The sequence below is a fragment of the Lissotriton helveticus genome, chromosome 3_1, assembly GCF_964261635.1.
Source record: "Lissotriton helveticus chromosome 3_1, aLisHel1.1, whole genome shotgun sequence".
NCBI classification, from domain to species: Eukaryota; Metazoa; Chordata; class Amphibia; order Caudata; family Salamandridae; genus Lissotriton; species Lissotriton helveticus.
The window spans coordinates 1,479,927,990-1,479,950,499 of record NC_136061.1 but is presented as its reverse complement, the minus strand read 5'-3'; the positions used below and the strand labels follow the sequence as shown (position 1 = coordinate 1,479,950,499).

Genomic DNA, 22,510 nt, shown 5'->3' with positions numbered 1-22,510 from the left:
GATTCCCTATGGTGGAGACCCTCAGATACCCTTAGGGTGAGGGATTGCTTAGTGGACCATGAGACAGGGGGTAACCAAGCCAGAGCTGGTACTTCCTTATATGGCCACTTAGGCAATATAGGCTTACCTGGTCAAGGATAGCCTTATCTCCTTTCGTTTGGGGGGGGGGGGGGGGGGTTATGTAGGAAGGTGGATATCTGACTATGGTTACCCCCAAACTTTTTGCCTGGTGTTTAGCTGGTTTTTGACATAGTTGGCCTGGGATCCTGCTATTCAGGGCCCCAGGCTAATTGCTCTCTCCTTAAAATGGACTCCATGTACCTTAGGTACATACACAATTGGAACTGGTTCACCTTATTGGCCCCTGTAACAGTGTACCCAGGTACCCAGGGCATAGGTGCTTCCAAGGCCTACCAGGGGCTGCAGCATGTATTGTGCAACCCCTGGCCTGGCCTCCATATTTGACACAACTGGCTGATCACTCAGCTGGGGTAAGTCGGTGTAACCACCCCTTACTTAGGTGTAGTATGCCTATACCTAACCTAAAATGGACACATATGTTCCTATCAGTCACTCCTATGGAAGGCTTCATCAATCCTGGAGGCAGAGTGCTTGGAAATATGTGAGATGGTGCTCTGGCATGAGCTGAGCCTGTCTGCAGCTTTCGGAACCATGTCCTTTAGCTGTTTCATGATATTGCCATACCATATACTCTTAAGTGCATTATGAACCTCGCGGTTAAATGCTTTCTTAGGTTTGGCTTTATCAAAACATGTCGTGTAAGGTGTCATACGAATTGGAATACTACCCCCTCGCCAGTTCTGGCGACGGGGGTAGCATTCCACCCTTCTAGAGGGACACGACATGTACCTAGCCTGAACCCCGGTTAAAGTTAAACAGAGCCTTAGCATCTCAAAATGGATGCTGCCACCACAGACACAAGTCTGACCTCCTGCTGCTGGGAGTCCTTCCAGCGAGGGCAGCTTGGACAAAGGGTTTCCTGCCTGGGGAGGTGCTAGCACCACTCCAGACAGGATTTTGTGTATTGGGTAGGACAGGGCTGAAAAGAATCAGACATGCCTGGGGCACACAAGGTGTCCCTGTGCATAGGCCAGTTCAAACCGGTGCTGGGGCTTTCCAGCCCCAGTCCTGGCGCGAAACTGGACAAAGGAAAGGGGGTGTAACCACCCCCCTTCCTGGTTCCACCCAGAGGAGGGACCTAGTAGGTGATCCGGCCCCCCAGATTCGAATAAGAGTGGGAGCTGTGTCCTGAGACTTCAGATCATCCTGAATCAACTTGAAATACAGAAGAAGACTGGACTTCGACATTCTGCTGCACAGAAGACGGAAGAGAATCTCCCTTGTGGCCAAGGAGTGACCACCCTGTGAACACAGGCACCAACCAGCAACTCGACGTCTGCTTTGCCGCCGCCTCCCGCCGGAGCCCAGAGCCTGACAAGACCCAGACTCCCAGACTTCTCACAGCCCGATCCACAGTCCCTGCAAAGAAGGGACCCGTGGAGGCACCGAGAGACGTGGGACCGGACATCTTGGAAGACCCCCGAGACGCTGACTGCGCAGCATCAGAGGCACTCTCGACGCTGTGCTTTGGGGTTTGAGAAGCCCCAACCTCGAGCAGCCCTTGCACCGAAGATCAGCCCCCCAGCATCTCCACGATCTGCATGGGGCCCTTTTGCATCGTGCCCCTCGACGCGACTAACAGTCCACTTGCCACGCGGCTAGTGGCCATCTTGGCGACGAAATCTACAACTTTCACTGCGGGTCTGGTTGCTCCAGACTTGCCCTTGCTCCTGTAAAAAGGAGTACCTGCTCTGACCTTGCTTGTCCGAGTAACAAGCCTTTTTCGATTCCTGCGTGGCTTGCATTAGCCAAGGCCTGTTTGCTTCTATCAAGTTGCCGACACCGCCAACAGCGAGAAGCCTGCGTGGGACAGCTCGTGACCGACTCCTGGACGTCTTCGACCCCTCGTGTCCACGTGGCTGCAGAGAGAAGCTACACCTCGACGCCTGTTTGCACCCGACATCGCCTGGTTCCACTCTGGTTCCACGGTAGTCACTGGCTAGTGACTTTGAACATTGTCCCCTCTGCTTTCAGGTCTTCACCTCTTCAGATCCACCCTTGGATCCACCGGAACTCTTCACATCGAGCCGCCTGCAGCATCTTCAGCTCCAAGCACCATCGACCTGCGTGACGAAACCCGACACTACTTCGACCCTATGCACCCGCTTCCTGTGGGTGAGGTAACTCAGCTCCGCCGGTGTTCCCACACTGGTACACACCTCTAGTGTCTGTGTCTCAAGTTTCAGCTTTCTAGGTCACTCGGAAGGTTCCTTTATAACTAACTTTGTACTTTTTACGCACCATTGACATTGCATTGGTAAAGCGTGCACTTTCCGCACTGCTCCCGAGTCCTGCGGGCCTTTCCCGACTTCTTCACTGCTAGTCCCGAACAGCTCCAGCGATTCCCCAGGCCCTAGGCCTCTCCACTTTCCCCATAGTGGTTCTTATACCACTATTTTAGTATATGGTTTAGGTGGCCCCTAGGGCTCATCCATATTGTGCAACTTTTGTGTATTTTAACTGTGTTTTGTTTTAACGCATTTGCTTCTGTGCTCATAAAGAGTATCAGGGATATTTGTAGTAATAAATCTATATATATTTTCAATATATATCTGTGTGGTGTCCTTTCATTTGGTATTCAAGGGATTGTGTATGGTAAAACAGCTTGCTTCACATGCCTTTACAGAGTTTAGCCTAAGACTGCTTAGTCCATGCTACCCCTAGGATAGCTTGTCTATAAGGTTGACTTTACAACCTGCACCATAAGGGTTGCTTGGCATGATACAAGGTGATCACTAGAACTAGTGAGCATCATATATCAGGCCAACTTCTCACACCAGGGAGGAGCGCTTGCTTGTCTTTTCTTTGCCCATCATGGCAGGATGATCAAGGGAGAGGGCCATTGCAGTCACTCTTCAGTGCTATTTTAAAGGCTCTTTGCGACTCCTATATGTCACCTTTTTCTTACGAAACTGAGTATCTAAAATCCATAGAGTGCAAGAAGAGCCAGCGCGCCTCACCCAACAATTGCCCCTTGGTATGACTGGTTCTATGGCTATTTTTCCTTGGTAGCATCACCTTCATGTTTAGGTTGCGGCCAAAAGCGGGCACGTCAACTGAGAGTGACAGGTTTTGGTCTCAATGTAAGCCATATCCACCAACAGAAAGCCAGACCTGGATCTCGTGGACCGGCTCTCGCACACGGTGGAGGATGCTCACACTCAGTAAAGTCTAGCTGTGGCAGCTTCCCCCGGGAGTTTCTTCAATATGCTTTGCACCCTTAGATGAAGTGTACCCCCCACCGATCTACCGCTTGGTTCACTCCTGATGTGCCACCCCAGCTTTCAGGGGCTCCCAGCAAGCAAGGACAGTAGCGCAAGGAAAGGCATGCGCTGTCTCGATCCCATCGCAAGATGCCCCCTGCTCTACCCTCCCCATCCCCCTCGGAGTTTATTGAATTGCAAAGTGGCACCTACTGTCCTTGGGGGCAGGAATGAGCTCTTCTCTCAGCATCCACTAATTCAGCCCCCTCCGAGATGGATTAATGGACAGAAGGATGGGAAGGGGGCAATTGCGGGGTGTGAGTTGCCACTGCTGCCCCTGACAAGGGAGCACCTCTGGTACTTTGCTACGGGAGTCTAGGGGTCAGCAGGGGCTCCATCCACCGATGGAGGCCCCAGCTCACAACTCGACAGCCTCCGGTGTAGCTGAGTCACAACGTTATCCGGTAGCTGCCATTTTGGGCTTTCGTGGCTCGCTTCTGTCCCTGGCTCCCGTGGCTCACACATGGCTGGTGCAGGCTGTCACCGATTTCCAGCTTCCAGATTGGTTCTGCCACAGAACCATGAACAGATCGAATTTGAGCCAGGCTAGGGTTCACTCTCCTGCCCCTGTCATATTGCATGACCAGGGCAAGCAGCCAGATCCAAGTGAGACTTAATTACATAAGCTAAGATGCAATCGGACTTGACCATATTAGATCTTACACTCTGCGTTTTGATATTTACATTGCTCAAACTTATGCTACCCTGTACATATTTTAGAGACACTGCCCTGAAAAAATGTACCCAGAATTAAGTCATTTGTGCCAGGTATCATAGCCAGAATTACCTCAGAATTTTGTTTTTTTACTTGTCAGAGGTCAGTGATATTTCTTCTTTTGACTCATTGGACTGACCTTTAGAATCTCTGCAAATTCTCTAGCACAGTAATGTGCACTGTCTCTTGGCCTACCTGATGTATTTCAGACTAGCAACTATTGGTGGAAGGCACGATTGTTTTTACCTACGTACCTGGCTTGAGTCTGCAGTACACACATCAGGCAGCTTTCCCTTCTCCATGATTACATGGAGGTGCACATTTCCTATACACCTCTATGCTCATTTGTGAGGACTATTGTGAAGGGAGAAACATGCTGTGCTCCTATGTTTTCTACTGGTCCCCATCTATCTTCAGCAATGCAAAACAGATTCACAAGTAATTTCTTCATGTTGTGAAAAGCCTACCTATTTATCTCCAGCTTTGTTTTTAATACTTATCCCTGTTCCTAAACTGCCATTGAAGTGTAGTGCTAAGACATTTTATGAAGATTATCCCAACATCTGTGCTTCTTACGAACCTTAAGCTTTATGAAAAAAATGCATCAATAAGTTCTGTGGAGTTTAACGATTTCTTTAAATGTATAAGTAAATCGGATAGATATATAATCTGAGACTGGGTTCGTGTGAACCATATCCCTACTAATATTATAAAGAGAGAGCCCAAACCTTTGAGGCGGGTAATCTCAGTAACCACAGCACCAATCACAACACCCAATACAGCGTTGGAAAGGGCAGTTGCAGCAGAAGGAAATAGGCTATGCAGACGGCCACCATATATTTTTTTTGCAGAGTTTTATATAGCGCGAACTTGACCCAAATTGAATCAGGTATCAGAGCGCTTTACATAGCACCAGTTACGTTACATGAGGACACACATTCATTTTTTGTTAGGCACAGGGAGATTAAGTGATTTGCCCAGAATCAGAGGATGTTTGGCCTCGTTACCAAGACTCGAACCCAGATCCCCAGGTCCGAGGTCGAGCGCCTTAGCCGTTAGGCCAACTCCTCTATACATTTAAAAGGTAAAAGAACCGTGCCAGCAAAGTAGTCCCTTGTGGGCGTGTCTGCGTTGTGCTGTGGGCGTGACTAACGCTGGGGGCGTGTGGTACGGCCATCACATCGTGGGCTGTGGGCGTGTGCTGGGGGCGTGACAAACGCTAGGGGCGTGTGTCCGCCCTTCATACCATGTGAGTCGTACAAACAAGCGCCAATTACGTTGCTGCGCAGCATCAAGGGGCACGCTGGGGGTGTGAGAAATGCTTGGGGCGTATGTCCGACCTTCATGCCATGTGAACGCAATTGCGCCGCATCAAGGGGCACGCTGGGGGCGTGAGAAACGCTGGGGGCATGTGCTACGTTCCGCCCTTCATGCCATGTGGGTCGTACATTAATCAGAAGATCGTCTGCTGTGGCCGTGTGCTGGGGGCGTGACAAATGCGTTCACCTGGAGGCCTGGTAAGTAACGTTACTGCAGCCTCTCCTGCGCCCTGTTACTGAACTCTCTCATTCAACGAAATTACACGCGCCTGCTACCATCAACCAGGGCTCTAGCCGGGCTCAGGCGGCGGATCAGTACACTAATTACACGCGCCTGATAACATCAACCAGGGCTGCAGCTGGGCCTCAAGCGGGAGAACACGTGCCTGCTAACATCAAACAGGCCTGCATCTGGGCCTCAAGTGAGGGAACACGCAAATGAGCGTGTCTGCGGGGACAATTACTGCAGCCTCTGCAGTAATTGTCCCCCACAGACACGCTCATGCAGTGTCGCTGTCACTCAACTCTCTCATTAAACGGATTTACCCGCGGCTGATAACTCTCTCATTCAACGACATTACACGCGCCTGCTAACATCAACCAGGACTGTAGCTGGGCTCAGGCGGCGGATCACTACACCAATTACACGCGCCTGCTAACATTAACCAGGGCTGCAGCTGGGCCTTCTCCGTCCCTATTCTAATGAAACGTAAAATGTTGTCTACCGTGAGATTTTAAAATAAATTGCCCTTGCCAAATATACACATTACACACATTCTATTTCATACCCGGACAACGTCGGGACGGGCTGCTAGTTTAACATAAAGAGGAAAGGGCTCACATTGATGTACTCCATGGCTCAGCCCTACTCTCCCCCAGTCCTGTTGACACATTGTTTGTATCCCTTTCCCCGTAAATGTTTTATTAACTCGGTCTATAATTTATTATCTAATATCATGAGAAAGTTTATACCATGTACCGACAATCTGGGGCTGTACCAGAACTTGTCATATTGGTTCCGCATTCTTTTGGGCTTTTTGCAATTATCCTGTTTTGAAGTCAATTTTGAAACTCCTTTTTTTCCAACTAGACTGAGTGTAAAAAACAAAATAAAAACCGCAATACAAAGGCAAGGGCTCTCTCCATCTCCTTGCTGTTAAAATAAAAAAATAAAAAATCTGTCTACTCCATGAATCACAGGGCAGATGCGAAGTGGACCTCAACAGACATTTGAATAGAGAACGAAACAACAGTGTTTATTGTCAGTCATACATTGATTGGGCAAGCCACACAGCCTGGACTCATTGTTACCTCCAACTGTAGCATTTTTGCAGCTGCTTCGTTGTAGATATTCTTAAATCCACTTACTGAGAAAAATAGAAAGGAAAAATGACGTGAGAGAGAAAGGAAAACACGGGGCCGTGAGAGAGGCTGCTTTTAGGGAACCAAAATACCTCGAATCCTCACTTATCTATGGCGAACCATTTATACAAACGTAACACCCCTTGAAGGTAGTGCTGACCAGGTGTGACTGGTGTGGTTAAAAAGCAGAGCTGTGAAAACAGCAGACAACAATGGATGCACTCGAGTGGGTATCAAATGTCAACAGTACGAAAGTCGTCCAGGTTGTTTTCTAAGCCTTGAAGAAAAGATCAGTCTGCCTCCACATGATTAACGACATTAAGTTTACTGACTGTTACATCCCTCTGTTTGTCTGGATTCCAAAAGTAGGAACACAGATCTTAAGGCCACCAGTTCTTTTCACAACTCCAGCTTGAGTGGTCTACATACTTGAAGAAAATAACTCACTTTTTCTGGTATTGTAGATCGCATTTCAGAGCAGTGGGCCTTCATAATATTGAATACATATTTTACGGTTATTTAAAAATAATGTAGTTAAAATATCCCAAACAGTATTCTAAAATTAGAGTCTAGGCCTGGGCAGATAGATATTGTGGTGGACGCCAACACTACCCTTCCCACTTTCAAGGCCATTACTCCAGTTTGCCTGCCATTCAGTTCTTGGCAGAACAGAGGTCGTCTGCTTCTAATGCCCTTAAGGAGTTCTCCAAGTACGCTTTCCGTGAAGAAGATACTTTTATTATACAGGCCCCTAAAGTGCTTTGTAAGGTATCTGTTTGCACCCCTCTAAGTTTCAAGCAAAAGGAGAGGTATCTGGCTTGAAGCATCAGTTGGCATTTCGTAAGGTTAAACTGTAAACGAAGTTGACCTTGAGATGTTGCATCAGGTAATTGAAATATATAGCTATGTGATCTGCACTGGATATTGTCAAGCCACTCACCTAGAGTATGTCTATCACCATTCTGTACAACAAAGTCGGACTTAATGTACAGTCATTGACTTTACATAATTTTCCAAGTTCAGCCCCATTTAGCTGTTTTAGCAGTCTCATAAAAGAGACATTCAGTGCATGAGTGATATTCTTGAGTGCCTGTTTCTGCTGTATTGTGCGACCTCTTTTATCAAACCATGTAACATGGTATTTGTAGGGGGAAACCTTTTCAATTATTTTATTTTCTGTTCCTCGTTGCGATGATTTATGCTGCGTGTTACCAAAGGAGATTATTCTGGATTTGTCTGTATTTATCTGCACCAAGCAGCTAAGTCATCCAGTGAGCGTTGTAACCCTACTGCAGTCTGATGTAGTAAAATAGCGTTGTCCACATATTTTCCACCCAGCTACCTTCACAGGACACGCTCTTGGAAATGTAAGGGTCGCAGGCATATCTGCCAAATGTAGATTGAATTGGAAGAGGGCTAAAATACATTCCTGTTCAAGCACTTCCTCGTCGCAGTTTTTCTAGACGTATTCCATATCAATGTCCATTTTATCTTGGCCAATTTATTGTAATATAGGCTTGTTATTCCTCCTGTTAACAGGGATGGGATTTCACAATTTAATAATTTAGCTCGATTTACATTGTCGTATGCAGTAGCAAAGTCCATAAATGCTGCATGCAATGTTCTTCCCTTTTCTTTCATTGCTTGGTCCACCTGGATTGCTAGGGCAGGGAAACTATTATTAGGTCTCGCCTGGCGAAAGCAGTGCATGCGCTGCTCTCGCCATGGAGAGCACCTTTTGGAATCAATTCTCCCTCGCATCCATGTGCCCATCTGCAAGGACAAAGATGGCTGCTCTCTCCATCTGTTAAAAGCAGACAGCATGCGTATTCATACGGACTGTGGACAGTCCAACACCATATTGCCTAAATAGTGCGTTCACCACGTTGCCGTGCTCACCTCCCCCCACTCCCTTGCGCGTTCACCACGCTGCCGCGCTCACCCCCCTCGTGCGTTCACCTCGCTGCTGCGCTCACTCCCCTGCCCCTCATGCGTTCACCACGCTGCCGGCTCATTTTCTGAGTTCTGGCAGGTAGTAAGACATCGTTGGGGGAGGACAGATAGGACATGTGGAAAGGCCAAATTTACATGGCAAACATGTAATGACCACCTTCTCAGAATTGTACCCAGCTGCGCTTATGCATTGCCAGGTCGCCCCTTCGTGGTTTGCATTGGATGAGAAATCCGCTCCTCCTTTATTATTACTACAGAAATGCAGCCAAAACTAAATTGATTTCTTTTAAGAAACACATTTTCCACAACTGAAATCTCCCGGAAGGCCGTGTCAATCCCTGTCCTTGTTCACTTTTCACGAGCCTCCCTACTTTCAGAGAGCAGCAGCCGCGCTGCGTGCACGGACTTGTAGTGACTGCTGCTGTAGGGACAGCGCACAACAGGCGCACCCTGTAATCTCAGCACCGCCTGAGCCCGGGTGGGGCAGCCAAGAGAACGACCTCTAAAACGACATTCTTGTAATTAGCTGTAGTGACATTTATATAGCGCCTACAACCCCTGACAAGGAGCTGAAACACGTTGAGACGGTAGCTTACACAATAATGGAGCAGTAATGAGCTCCTGCTGTTTATTGAGACAACATGAAGAGTTACTAACTGAAGCCTAGAACACCCAAAAACATTTTAATGTAAAGCTCATGCAGAATTGTCAGATTTTGGACAAGACAAATGTCTTCAAATTTGTGTCATTCTCGAAGCATTAGAAATGCCACCACTTTGTGTGAATTGTACTCTGTCGGTAAAAAGAGTAGGTAGAGACATGAATTTTAATTGTTCAATTTGGAATTCATGCTCTTCATTGCTCTTACCTCTAGGAACCACCGCTATATACATTCTGTGTATTTTTGCTAAACTTTCTTTCAAACGTAATAAATTGTTTCTGGGCCCCTCTAAAAACAGTATCAAGCTTACATGTTGTGACTGATGAACACTTTAAAAGTTTACACGTGACACCTCGAAGAAGTATTGCCTAGTAGCTGGGAACAGCCCTTCTCATGTGCATGCCAGACATGTTGCAAACCATGCATCATCGCACCCTTGAGTCAGACGAGCCATGATCCATGATCCATGTTCATACAAAGTGCACCCGCAAGGCAGCTGTGCAGCACCAGTGGCTTTTACTTTCTATGTGGCCGGTCATGCCGTGATTCTCGCTCCAGCCATGACGCGATTGCTGCACACATCACATTCACAAGCATCCATGTGCACATCCATATATGCGTTGTCCTCATAATTCCGCACTGCAGTGATCCATTGGCACAGTAACAGCCAAACTATGGTTCCCTTTTAATTATTTCATAGAGGAGTTAGTGGCTAATTTACAGTTTGATGGGGTCTACTCAGATCCCCCAGGACAGTGGAGGCATATACTCTGCTACCAAAGTGGGCGATAGCCTGCCCTATTTAGGGTTACTCCTCCACCCTGGCAGAGATCTGTGTCTTCAGCGGAGCCACCACCACGGTGGACCCTCTCAAAGTGCTGTGCGTGCTGAATGGCTGCCTTGCTTCATGCGGCCGCTCAGAATTTTTACTTACCAAAAGCTATCAACAAATGCCATGTTTGATTTTGAAAAATAAAAATGCTAATGGCCGTGACACCCTGGGGGGTAATTTATTTTATTTTTTTCTGATTAGGAGCGTCAGGCTTTTTCAGACAGTTCCAAACAGGAAAGAAAATATTTCAGACCATTCACTCTGGGTAGGTGGTCTAGGGTATAGACAGAAAACTTGAACTCTGTCGATTTAAGGTGGAAACAGGACAGTTTGCCCAGGGATAAATAAATTGGGCCAGCCATCAGTTTTTGGCAGACAGGGTACTCTGCTATGTTTTGGTGGAGTGCCTTACCTGCCAGACTCTAAGTAAGCCCCTTAGTAATGTAAGGTTGAAAGAGAATTTTACACAAATTACCTATACAGTTTCAGCTATATTTCAAAATATCCAAGGTAGTTATTTACTTGTCTGATCTGTTAAGAATGATGTGCTGGACACACTAAGTAAAAGTAAATATTACATTTTATAGGTTGAACAATTCGACGTGAATAAACTTCATCAAGATAGAAGCAGCTACTTAAGTACCTAGTGGACCAGCGCAGTGCTCCAGTGAATAAACCATACAAACGCTCTGAAGTAAAAAGTGTAAGCACATAAATGAAACCATGGCTATCGTGGTCTTGGCTGATGGCTGGAAAAGCTTTTGCACCGATTCGCTCCATAGGGTGCCTCATAAAAAGAGAACAGGACAGACCAAGGCTGGACATCACTTCCAGCCTCTTTATCTGTTCCCAGCCTGCTGCAGAGGAGGAAGGACGCCCTGGCTTTCTGTGCAGTTATCTTCATCTTGAGACCCTCACAGACCCCCCCCAGACCGCAGATGTGCACCTGCCCCGCCCCCGCCCTAGGACGTGGAGAGAGCCTGTAAATGTCTGCACAGGTTTCTACTCAGGTTGATGGAAAGCCCGCCAATGTAGAGTAAACGTCTGTTGGTAACACTATATATACCTCATGAATTGACCACAGAATCAGAGAGTTCTTCGCCCAGGTTACCGCAAGAGCTCCTGCCAGACGGCTGCAGCATCCATTCATATCCTGAGAGCCAATCCAGAGCGGAGCGGAGCTAAGCCCAGCTAAGCCCAGCTGATATTTGTTTTCTTTCCAACTTAAGTCTGGTAGTCACAGCTTCTCCAATGTGAACAGAGTACCCCTGACTAAGGGCCAGATACAGGCCTGAAATGCATTGGGTTATCAGGATCAATGAATAAGGATGACTTATGTACCGCGCTACAGTACAAGGCCAGGATTGGCATGTCAGTAGTTGATAAGGATTTAAAGAACATAAGTTGTCCATAATGTGACAAAAGGACTAAGGATGAAAATGTTTAAGTTGGATGAAGTTGGAATAAATATGATGAAAATGGATCGGTTTGGCATCCGAGTCATGCTCATCAGAACTCCACAGCTAAGGGGAGATGCAACTCTGACCCCCCCGATCCCCTGGAATCCGAAGATACGAATGCGAGCTACAAAAGACCCACGAAAAAGCGGAGCAAAACCTCCAGTGACCTCCTCTCTCTAGTCACAACCCGGACAAACTACAACATGCCATCCTGCCCCACAAAAGTATCTGCGAAATATAAAGATTAAAAAAAAAAAAGACATTACTCACCGGACACCCGGAAAGGGATTGCCTGATCCGTGTGAGGACAAGGAGCAGCGCCTCCTCTAACACAGAGGATCGGCACCTCCTGCAGGCTCACACGACACCAGGACACCGGATCCAAGGGAGGGCAAACGCGGCCGAATCGAATTGACTCCGACACCGATGAACAAGCCAAGGACGTCGATTATCTGAAAAATCGCGGACCGAGCCGTTATCCCCACAGCCTGGCTCCAAAATGGCGTCCTAACAGGACAATCGTTCCATCAACACCCAGAAACCAGATACAGCTCCAAGAAATACAGGGAAGAAGAGCAGGCGACCGGCTCCCTCCAGGTACCCACACCGGAGCTTCAAGAGGGCAGTCACAGCCTAACGCTAATGACAGCACCTCCGACAAAGAACTAAGGACGGAGGAAGAACTGATCACATCGGTCTCCCCCCAGCCTGTCGTCAGAATGGCGCTACTTCCGGGGCATCACTCGGACTCCATGAAGTAACGCGACCATTCACCAGCAAACAGAGAGGTAAAGCGCTCCTGATTAACCTCCCCTGATCAGCCCTCTCTAACGTAATGCATGCCGAAGCACCGTAACGGGGAACTCTTGGACAGTGCCCGACTCACCCCGCCTGACCTTAAAATGGCGCTGATAACGGGACACCCTGTAGGAACAGTCCCGGCTCCATTGTAATCGCGGCCGGAGCTAAGAATCTCTACCGCGGCAACCGTCGACGAGAAACACTGGAAAAACAACACGCTATTGCCACCCACCATCCAGACCACCCACACCGGCTCAGGCATCACTCGGACTCCATGAAGTAACGCGACCATTCACCAGCAAACCGAGAGGTAAAGCGCTCCTGATTAACCTCCCCTGATCAGCTCTCTCTAACGTAATTCATGCCGAAGCACCGTAACGGGGAACTCTTGGACAGTGCCCGACTCACCCCGCCTGACCTTAAAATGGCGCTGATAACGGGACACCCTGTAGGAACAGTCCCGGCTCCATTGTAACCGCGCCCGGAGCTAAGAACCCTACCGCGGCAACCGTCGACTAGAAAAACTGGAAAAACAACACGCTACCGCCACCCACCATCCAGAACACCCACACCGGCTCAGGCAACTTACCTTACTGAAGGAATCTTGACCCGAGCTCGACTTCACCGTGCCTGACCCCAAGATGGGGATGAAATGGAGTCACCCTAAGGGAACAAACCTGTCAACTTTGTGACCGTGACCGGTGCCAGTAGCCTCAATCATTTCCATCACAGCCTTACTCACAACCTGCAAACCAACCCCAATACAAAGATCCAAGGTCAGTAAATAGCCAAGGTCCGAGACGGGGACCCCCCTCCTCAGGCCGGACCCCGCAACAAGAAACTCTGGCCACACAACGGAGAATAAGGGATCCCGAATCCGAAACGGACCCCCATCCTGCCTGATCCCAACATGGCATCTACAATGGAACACAGACCGTGAAGCTCCCACTGCGCACAACCTAACTCAAGGATTCCTCAAAGGTCATACTAAAACCACAAGAAGACTGACCCCGAACCACCTAACTCCCCACAACTGCACCTCTCCGCTCAATGAAACAAACTCAGATCGTCACCCCCTTCACCCCGAACACATAGCAATCAACGCCCACCCACCCCTCCCTCCCCCTCGACGGACCTAGACCCTCTCGAATACGCTCCACCTATTTCGCAAGGCCCCACCGCCTTCCACCATGACTATCGACCACTACCCTTTGTCCTCCCCTCTCATTAAACGCCACGGACCAAACTCCTTCGCTATCTCCCCCCCCACACAACATCTCACCCAATGCAAAAAAATCCCTTAAGCACAAACTAATTAGGCAATTCCCCGAATTCCTCTTCGCAGATGTCTACCACTGCCCCTCAAAAGGTCAAATAAAAATGGACCTCATCTTTCACACTGTTAGACCAGGCTACTGGATCTCGATCCTTAGGGAAAAACACCTAATCACAAAGACAACGAAGACATTACATAGCTGCAAGCTCTCCTTCCTCACCCCGAACCACCCACCTAACCGCGGGATCACCTCAGTGACCATATACTCCAATGGCACAGTCCTGATCCAAGCCAACAACGCCAATCTGGAGACCTTTGACCACCTATTCCCCTCTCTACTTGCTAACCCTATCACACCTGACCCAGACCAAGCACACCAGCCCACCAGGACTCTCAACCAACCCACACCACCCCCCAGATACACAATCACCTCCATCCACCACTTACCTCCCTTAAAGACCCTTGAAAAAAAAGACACAACCCCGCCACACATCACGGCCCATCCCCCAGATATACCCTCGATGCAGAATACCCCCCCCAGCAACCCTAGCGCACTATAAGGCCAGCCCCAAGTCACACCACACCCAACCTGCACTTTACCCCCTCAGGAATAACAACCCTGCGCATCCCAACCACTTCACCCATCCAACCCAGATCATGTCTCAAGCTGCCACCTCAACCCAATCGGACATCCTAAGTGACCCCAAAACCCAACATAACCACAACATCTCCGTAAACCAACTACCCCCCCCCCCCCACAGGAGGTCCCACACGACCGCCTCACCCGCATCGAAAACCAAATCAACACTATAATTCTAGGTCTGAATCTCATCCTCACCACCCTCGCAACTCCCCATAACACCCACCCAAAATCCCAACCCGCACCCCCCGACACGCACGCCCCGCCAAGATCAACCACCTCTACACCCCATACCGACTCACACCCCCTCCCACCTTCCCAGGCCAGGAGACAGAGCAGAGCGGCGAAAGCCATGAACTCGGAAGAGGCGCTCGAACTAGCCGCCTCTTACACTACACACACCTCCCTCCCCAGCCAGTCCTCCATACAGGTAGTCACTGGTCTCAGAAACGAGCACCCCCCTCGCAAACCCCCGAGACCCCCAGTCACCCTCATCACCATCCCCACCGAACCTAAGAAAAAAGAAGCTCCCCAGACCTGCATGCTCATAAACTGCAGATCCCGCCACCCAAGTCACCCGGAGCTAGCGTGCGAGATCCATCCTCAAGCATAGATGTAGGCATTCAGCACTGCTGCTAGCTGATCCTACCCACCTATCCTAGCCATGTTGTCCCTCCATGTTACACCAACGTCAATAAAGATAGAAGGGCCAGAAAAAGGCGGAGGTGTGACAGTTATCCACAACAACAACCTTGCAGTGGTCGAATGTGACACCTTCGACTACAACTCCTTCGAATGCCTCACTACCAACATCAAAACCAAGGACAACAACTTACTGCAATGCCACCTAATATATCACCCCCCAGGCAACAATACTATGTTCACAGAACAACTTTCAAACCTAATTGCCAATTGCTCCCTCAAAGAGTCCAACACCATCATTCTAGGGGATCTCCATCTGCACTGGAACAACGAGAACAATACCACAATAAAATCCCTAAATGAACTTCTCCAAGCGAACAACCTCTACCAACACTGCTCAAAGGAGACCCACAACAAAGGGGCAACTCTAGACGTCATCATCGCCAGGAACGATGCAATCTCCATTGAACACATCCTACCGGTAGACTGGTCCGACCACCATCTAATCCTATTCCACCTCACGCAACAGATCCAGTCCCATACCCCAATAGCAGCTCCCTGCTCATGGTCCAGGAATCTATCACAAATTAACTCAATGGAACTAGAAGAAAGAATAGCCTCCTCCTTGTCAATCCCCACAGAAGGTCTCTCAACTACCGAACTCATCTCACACTACACCACCACATCCGCCATACTCGACCAATTGGCTCCCCTAAAACAAAAAAAACCCAGGAACATCCCATCGAGAACCTGGTTCAACAAGGACATCAACGAAGAAAGGAGACTCATCAGAGCTACAGAACGACATTGGAGAAAGAACCCCTCCTTTAACAGTCGTGAGGAACTCAGAGCAATGAGAAAAAGGTACAAGAATCACATCAACAATGAAAAAACAAACTTCTTCTGCAATGCGCTAGAAAAGGCAAAGAACAGGCCAAGAGAACTCTTTGATATCATCAAAAAACAAACCTCCAAGCCATCCACGGTCCTTGCTCAACCCTCCAAGACCCTATGTGACAACTTCGTCTCCTTCTTCAACGAAAAAATAACCAAGATCGAACTATCCCTAGACATCAACCCGACTCCGATCATCAACATCAACCTAACTACAACACTCACCACCTCTGAAGCTTCAACCTCTATCGCCTGGCCCTCTTTCGACCACGTCCACGAAGCCGAGATCCTCAATCTAATATCATCCTCCAAACCTTCCTCCCACAACCTTGATCCCATCCCCGCCCAAATGGCCAAAGACCTCAAACTCACCCTTGCTCCAATCTGGTGTAAAATCATCAACAGCTCCCTAAAAACAGGCATCATCCCGGACTGCCTCAAAGTGGGCCAGGTCACCCCCTCCTGAAAAACCAGGTCTCGATTCCAACGACCTAAACAACTTCAGACCAGTCTCAAGTCTACCCTTCCTAGCCAAAATCCTAGAAAAATGCGTACTTCGCCAACTCAACAACCAGCTCGACAACATCAACCTTCTTGACCAAAACCAATCAGGCTTCAGAAAAAGCTACAGCACCGAAACCGCAATCCTGAACATAGTTGACGACATACGTAACTCTCTTGACTCGGATCAGTGCTGCCTACTCATCCTCTTAGACCTGTCAGCGGCGTTCGACACGGTTGACCACAAGCTCCTCATCAAGGCCCTCAAAGAACGAGTAGGTGCGGTTGACATGGTCCTGAAATGGTTTGACTCCTTCTTCCAGAACCGCTCCCAAAGAGTAAAAATAGAATCGTTCTCATCTGATCTTCTCCCTGTGTCCAGAGGGGTCCCACAAGGATCCGTTCTCTCCCCTCAACTTTTCAATATATACATGGTCCCCTTCAACACCATACTGAAGAAAGCCAACATCCCTTTCCACCTCTACGCGGACGACACACAGATCTACATAGAAATCACGTCCCACAATGACATCCGAAGACTCAATAACACTCTAAAAGAAATCCAAGACTGGCAGGGATGAATCACCTCAAACTTAATCAAGGAAAAACAGAGATCCTCCTCATCTCTAACAAAGACAACAACCCACAAATAGCCATATCCCACCTAGCGCCACTAAAAACCACCCTCAATGCAACAGCCAGAATGGTCTCAGGTGAAAGGAAATTCGACCACATATCCCCCGCACTCAACAACTTGAAATGGCTTCCAGTGGAAATGCGCGCAAAATTCAGAACAGCCTGTCTCACACACAAAGCCCTACACACAGGGAAACCGGAATATCTAGCCTCCAAACTCAAGAAAGCTGGTTAAGCCAGAAATCTCAGAAGTTCAAACTCCCTACTACTCATCCCCCTGAAAACCCGGAAACAAAGAACCGCCAGCCGCTCTTTTGCCGGCAACGCCCCGAAAATTTGGAACTGCATCCCAGTGGACATCAGAACTATCCCGTCCTTTCCTGAATTCAAGAACCGCCTAAAAATCCTCTACCTCAACCGTGCATTCCCGAAGTCTACCTCGATAGCGCAACCGAGAACCTTAACTACCTCATAAACATTACCTCAACAACGCAACTGGAACCTTGACTACCTCAAAAACACTACCTCAATTCCGCCCCTCAGGTGGCTGCTAATTCGCTGAACTTGTATGATGTCTGTCAATTTTTTACTGTACTATTTCGCACTCGTTTCTCCCAATCAAAATGTGAAGCACTCCGATACCCTTGGGTCTGGCCAGCGCTATAGAAAACTCCAAAAATAAATAAAATAAACTAAGTTGTAAGTAATGTTGACGTTTAGACCCCAAGGAAGTATATAGCACCAGGGTCTTCATCAAGACGTTTTCGAAGACATTTATTATAGCAACCCTATGGAGCACAAGGTAAAATGAAGTGTTTTCAGAGGAGGAGAGTGTAGTTTGTGCAGATATGGAATGTGATCCAACAAGGTAAAAAAAGTGTTGCCCCCGAAAACATTGAAGGTGTAATTCATTCGATGAATTGAAGTATTTATGAATTGACTATCCAATTAGTGGCTGTACAAATTATGGGGAGTCCTGAAAAGATAATAAAATTATGATAAAGAAACCTGGAATGCTACAGGCAGTTATGCCACTTAACAGAAGGGAAGGGCTGGGCATTTGATCGACTCGCCACCATACAGGAGTGCACAGCAATTTGAGGACACTGTTTAGTGTGACAACCGGTAAAACAAGCATTGAAAATGCAATAGGTCTTGCCTTTAATTAAGTTAAAGCAGTTTGCTTTGTTCATGGTATTGTATAGCAAAGCAAATGGCTTTAACTTAATGAAAGGCGAGACCTATTGCATTTTTAATGCTGGTCTATACTGCATCTTTTCTGAAAACTGGTCTGATCAGATGTTTCTCAACTGCCCGTTGCTCCAGATCTCTAACCAAAGAGTTTCACATAGGATTTTCCTTTGACGCCTAGGCACTTATATAATCTCTTTTTGAGGATGAGAATCACTAGCGAGCCCTGTCAACTCTCTGGTACAGAACTTGTGGCTAGCCAATATCTATACAAGGGGACTAGAAAAGTGGACCATTGTAATTCCTGTAATTTAAAAATGGCAGCAGGAATGCCATTAGGCACAGGAGCCCTGTTCCGTTTTGAACATTGTGCCTTCCTTTACTAAGGGAATGTCCGGGTAGTGCTTCCTTTGCCTCATTAGCTTGTTAGGCTGACTTACCAAGAATCTGCTTCTACATCACACAGTTAATTCTACAAGTTGATTAAATATTGAGCTTTTTCCCTATCAAAACGTGTGCACCTTAAAACCAACAATTAGTGTTTATTACACCTTTTGGATAGAAAGTGTCACTTTCCAGACTTGGGATAGTGGAATTATCACAAATTTTCTGAAATTCCATAATTGCGACACCAGAGTAGTCTAGAGTGGCTAATCGATAAGGTGAGATGTGTGAATACTCTGCTGGTTTTGCATGGCGTAGAAGAAACTTGGTTCGTCGTCGTTTGGAGCGAAAGTGTTTAGCATTGTCAATGGTAGGCCATCCACCTTGCCCTGTAGCAAGACGAACCTCTCCCCTACGTCAGCCTCAGAGTAAATTAGGGAGAAGGGGACCCCAGGGCCTCCTTCTCCCTAATATGCCTCATACATATATGCCTCATATACACCTCATATTTTTCTTGCATATGAGGTGTATGATGAGTGGTAGAGTTGACCGCGCCATTTTATGGCCAAGCGTTGGGCACCTGATTCAGTAAGATGTGTTTCCTTCAAGCACGCTGTGTCAATCCTGTGCCACTTCAGGAAAGTAAGAACCTCGTAGCGTTTATTTATGTTCCCATTTCCCTGACGTTCCAGGTTAAGATCTGTAAGTTGTCTTCTCATAACCAGCCGCAGTGTACCCCGCCTCTGTTGTGTTAAGAAATCCATCATCTTCTGTGAACCAAAACAAACTGAATACTTAAACAAACCCAACCTCATGAATTATCCCTTGGACAGAAATAAACTGACCATTATCTGATAAATGCCCACCTTAAGTATGCTCCGCACCATAGCAGGTGCTTGTGGTGCCTCCCAGACCTACGGAGTTGTTGAAAGAGGTATTGCTGAAAAAGGTTGTTGGGATCATGAAGAATGAAGTAGGATTAGTGTGATTAATGGAGCCTGCTGGATGCGAGCTCAGTGGATTATGTCCTGGGGGTCATGTTTCCAGGCCACGCCCCAAGGGCTTCAGTATGTTGGTTCTCACTCCTGTCCATTTGATGAGTGCTTTTTTCTTCTGTATTTTACTGAAATAAATATTTCCTGTCTTACACACAGTCAATGCTCCACCTTCATACAGCTGTTTAGCTCGAATCAGATGCCAGGAAAGATATGCAGTATCTCATTTAGCAGCTTCCTTCCCCTTCCTCTTACTACCTCCACAAGGATGCACTGGGTGGTTTTTAGAGTGGTGGTGCAGTGGCCCACAACAACGTTACTTACTCTGAAAAAGTGTATTTCAACTTGTTAGATCGAAGTCCTGCTTCCGGCACCTCGGACTAAACTTAGGCTCCATCTCAGTGCAATAACGTACCAAATTCCCACCCCTTAAGTGGCTGCCATCTTGGTCACTCTGGGCCGAATCTCCTGCTGCCCATAGAACAGCACTCCTCAAGTCTCTCTGCCCTCTACACGACCAGGGACCTCCTGAACGCCTGCCACTTGTAGTACATCTGTGGTGGGCCATCGCATCCCTCAAGCAGCTTAGCAGAAAAAAGAATGTAGTCAAATTAGCTGAGCAGCCATTAAGTTCACCACCAGATGCATCTCATCGCCGCTTTTCGGAGAGCAGCATAATAAATGTGTTTGTTAATAGCTTTCTCCAATTATTCCATACTACAGGTATTACAATACAATTCATTTTTCTTTTTTGTTCTAGGTCAGTTGGCTAAGGAACTTAAACAGCAGGATTGCCTTCAATATGCTGGATTCTGCAATCTTGCCATGGCTCGGTAAGTCTTCTGGCATTTGTTCATCTCTGGAGTCTACAAGTCTTATTTAATCATTGGCTCTGGAGTTATTAGCATGTATTATATTTGGTTGGGAACATTGTGTTATTTTACGGAATTTATTGTTTGGCCTTCACAAACCAAAGCACCTTTAGGCGCAGAACTTTTTGTCCATCATATCTAGACCAAATACCTAAGATTTGAGGAAGACATGTTTTCAGGTCTTTCCTGGAGAAGACTATCGATGGCCTGAAATTGATCTTTGGTAGAATAAAAAAAATTTATCAATTGAAAGTAGAGTTGGAATATGCTAATTATCATAGCAATGACAACATGACTTTGTAGTGCCTACCACAAACTGACCTGGATGAAAGGCTGAATTGACTCTAGCAAGAGGTTATCCTGTGGCAATATGAAAGATTCAAAAGAAGGTGGAGGAAGTCAGGAACAAGAATATGAATATCACATTCATATCAGTACCAATGAAGCATTTGTAGGTCAGGAATACACTTAGTCTGAGCTAGGGCAGGTGCTGGCAGGAGCATCTTTGAAGGAATTTGAGCGAGTCTATCCTTTTTAGACATTAAACTAGGTTGAAGCAAGGTCTGTCTGCAATATTATGAGGTACATATATAGGGCAGTAGAGTAGTCCAGTTTATATTTGATTTGAGACCCACAAGGAAGGCATATTGCTTAGAAAGAAAGTAGGTGAGGACTCTGCATAGTTGTTGAGGAAGTCTTTGTTAGTTTGTTTTTCGTACCTCATTCAACCAGGAGGAACCCCAGATGTACGATTGTGGTGATGAAGATGACAATAGATAAACAGATGGGGAAGTGTGTATTAGGTTGTTGGTGAGGTCTAGAATTTCATTTTAAACATCTTCACCTCTGTCCATTTCTTCACAAATCTAGATACATCAGAACTGATAGCAAAGTTTTATGTTGGCCTATGGACAGTGAAGTGTAACTGTCGGGTGCCGATGCAGATTTGAAATATGTAGTTCAGGTCCATATGAATGTCAAGAAAGGACAGAAGGATAGATGTTGTTTCTAGTGTTGAAAGACAAGACTGTGTGCTCGAAGTGGTAGATAGATTTGGATTGAAAAACACCCACTGACAATCTGGTTATCTTGCAATACTAATTGTGACTTCTAATAATGAAATGTCCTGAATGTTATTTCTGAAATTAGAGTATTAAGGTAGAGCATTAATCATCATATAAATGGAACTATGGCTAGCTTGCTGATATGAACTGGAAGGCTCGAAACCTGGATCTCTAATTTCTGTGATTTTAAGCCAATACTTACCAGATCCATTTGTGAGGTTAGTGTAGAGCCTTGAAGGATACAAAAAGGATGGACTATATTAACCACATCACTGCAGCAACCAACCAGTCAAGGGAGATATTGAGCACTTTTTGTGAACTGACGAACACATTGCTTCAAAAAGATCCATGTTTACAACACTCCTGGAATCTGTTGTGTTTGTAATGAAAAATTTAAAGAATTCATGAGATGAAAAAGATCCTCTTGTCCTCTGTCTGGTCTGCTGCCCTCTCATTAGAATTTTCTTTATCTACTTTCAAACCTATTGAAGTTGACAAATTAAAAAAATTGGCAAATAATATCCAAGCATTAAACTTTGGGAAGCTCTGCACAGATTCATGTAGCATAATTTTTTAAGCACCTCAACATTGCATTAATTTGTGCTTTACAATCAGTAAGTCCCCAACTGTCTGAAGCAGGATATAATCTTTTGATTCTTGAAGAAAGACACAGTCAATCTCAAGTACCAATTGGCTAATGACCCGCTTTTAAATCTTTTACTTTATAGTAAAGTCCTTGAAATATATGTTTGTTGGGATAGAAGTATCCCCTACATGGTAAACAGGAATGTACCTCTGCCCTAAGTGCCTGACTGCATGTGAACTAGTATCCTGACTCTTTATTTTGTGTTATAATTCTTTATTAGTCTTTTGTAATATAAATTACGAATACTATAGCATGAACCATA

At 46.7% G+C, this 22,510-nt stretch overlaps 1 protein-coding gene across 1 annotated transcript in view; it reads left to right on the top strand.

Annotated features, from left to right (window-relative positions):
• Nucleotides 1-22,510, top strand: part of LOC144823527 (40-kDa huntingtin-associated protein-like) — an 884,224-nt gene that overhangs the window by 73,393 nt on the left and 788,321 nt on the right. The window contains exon 3 of the mRNA XM_078682113.1: nt 20,427-20,499. Coding sequence (XP_078538239.1) covers nt 20,427-20,499 — 73 coding nt within the window. The remainder of the gene's footprint in view (nt 1-20,426; nt 20,500-22,510) is intronic.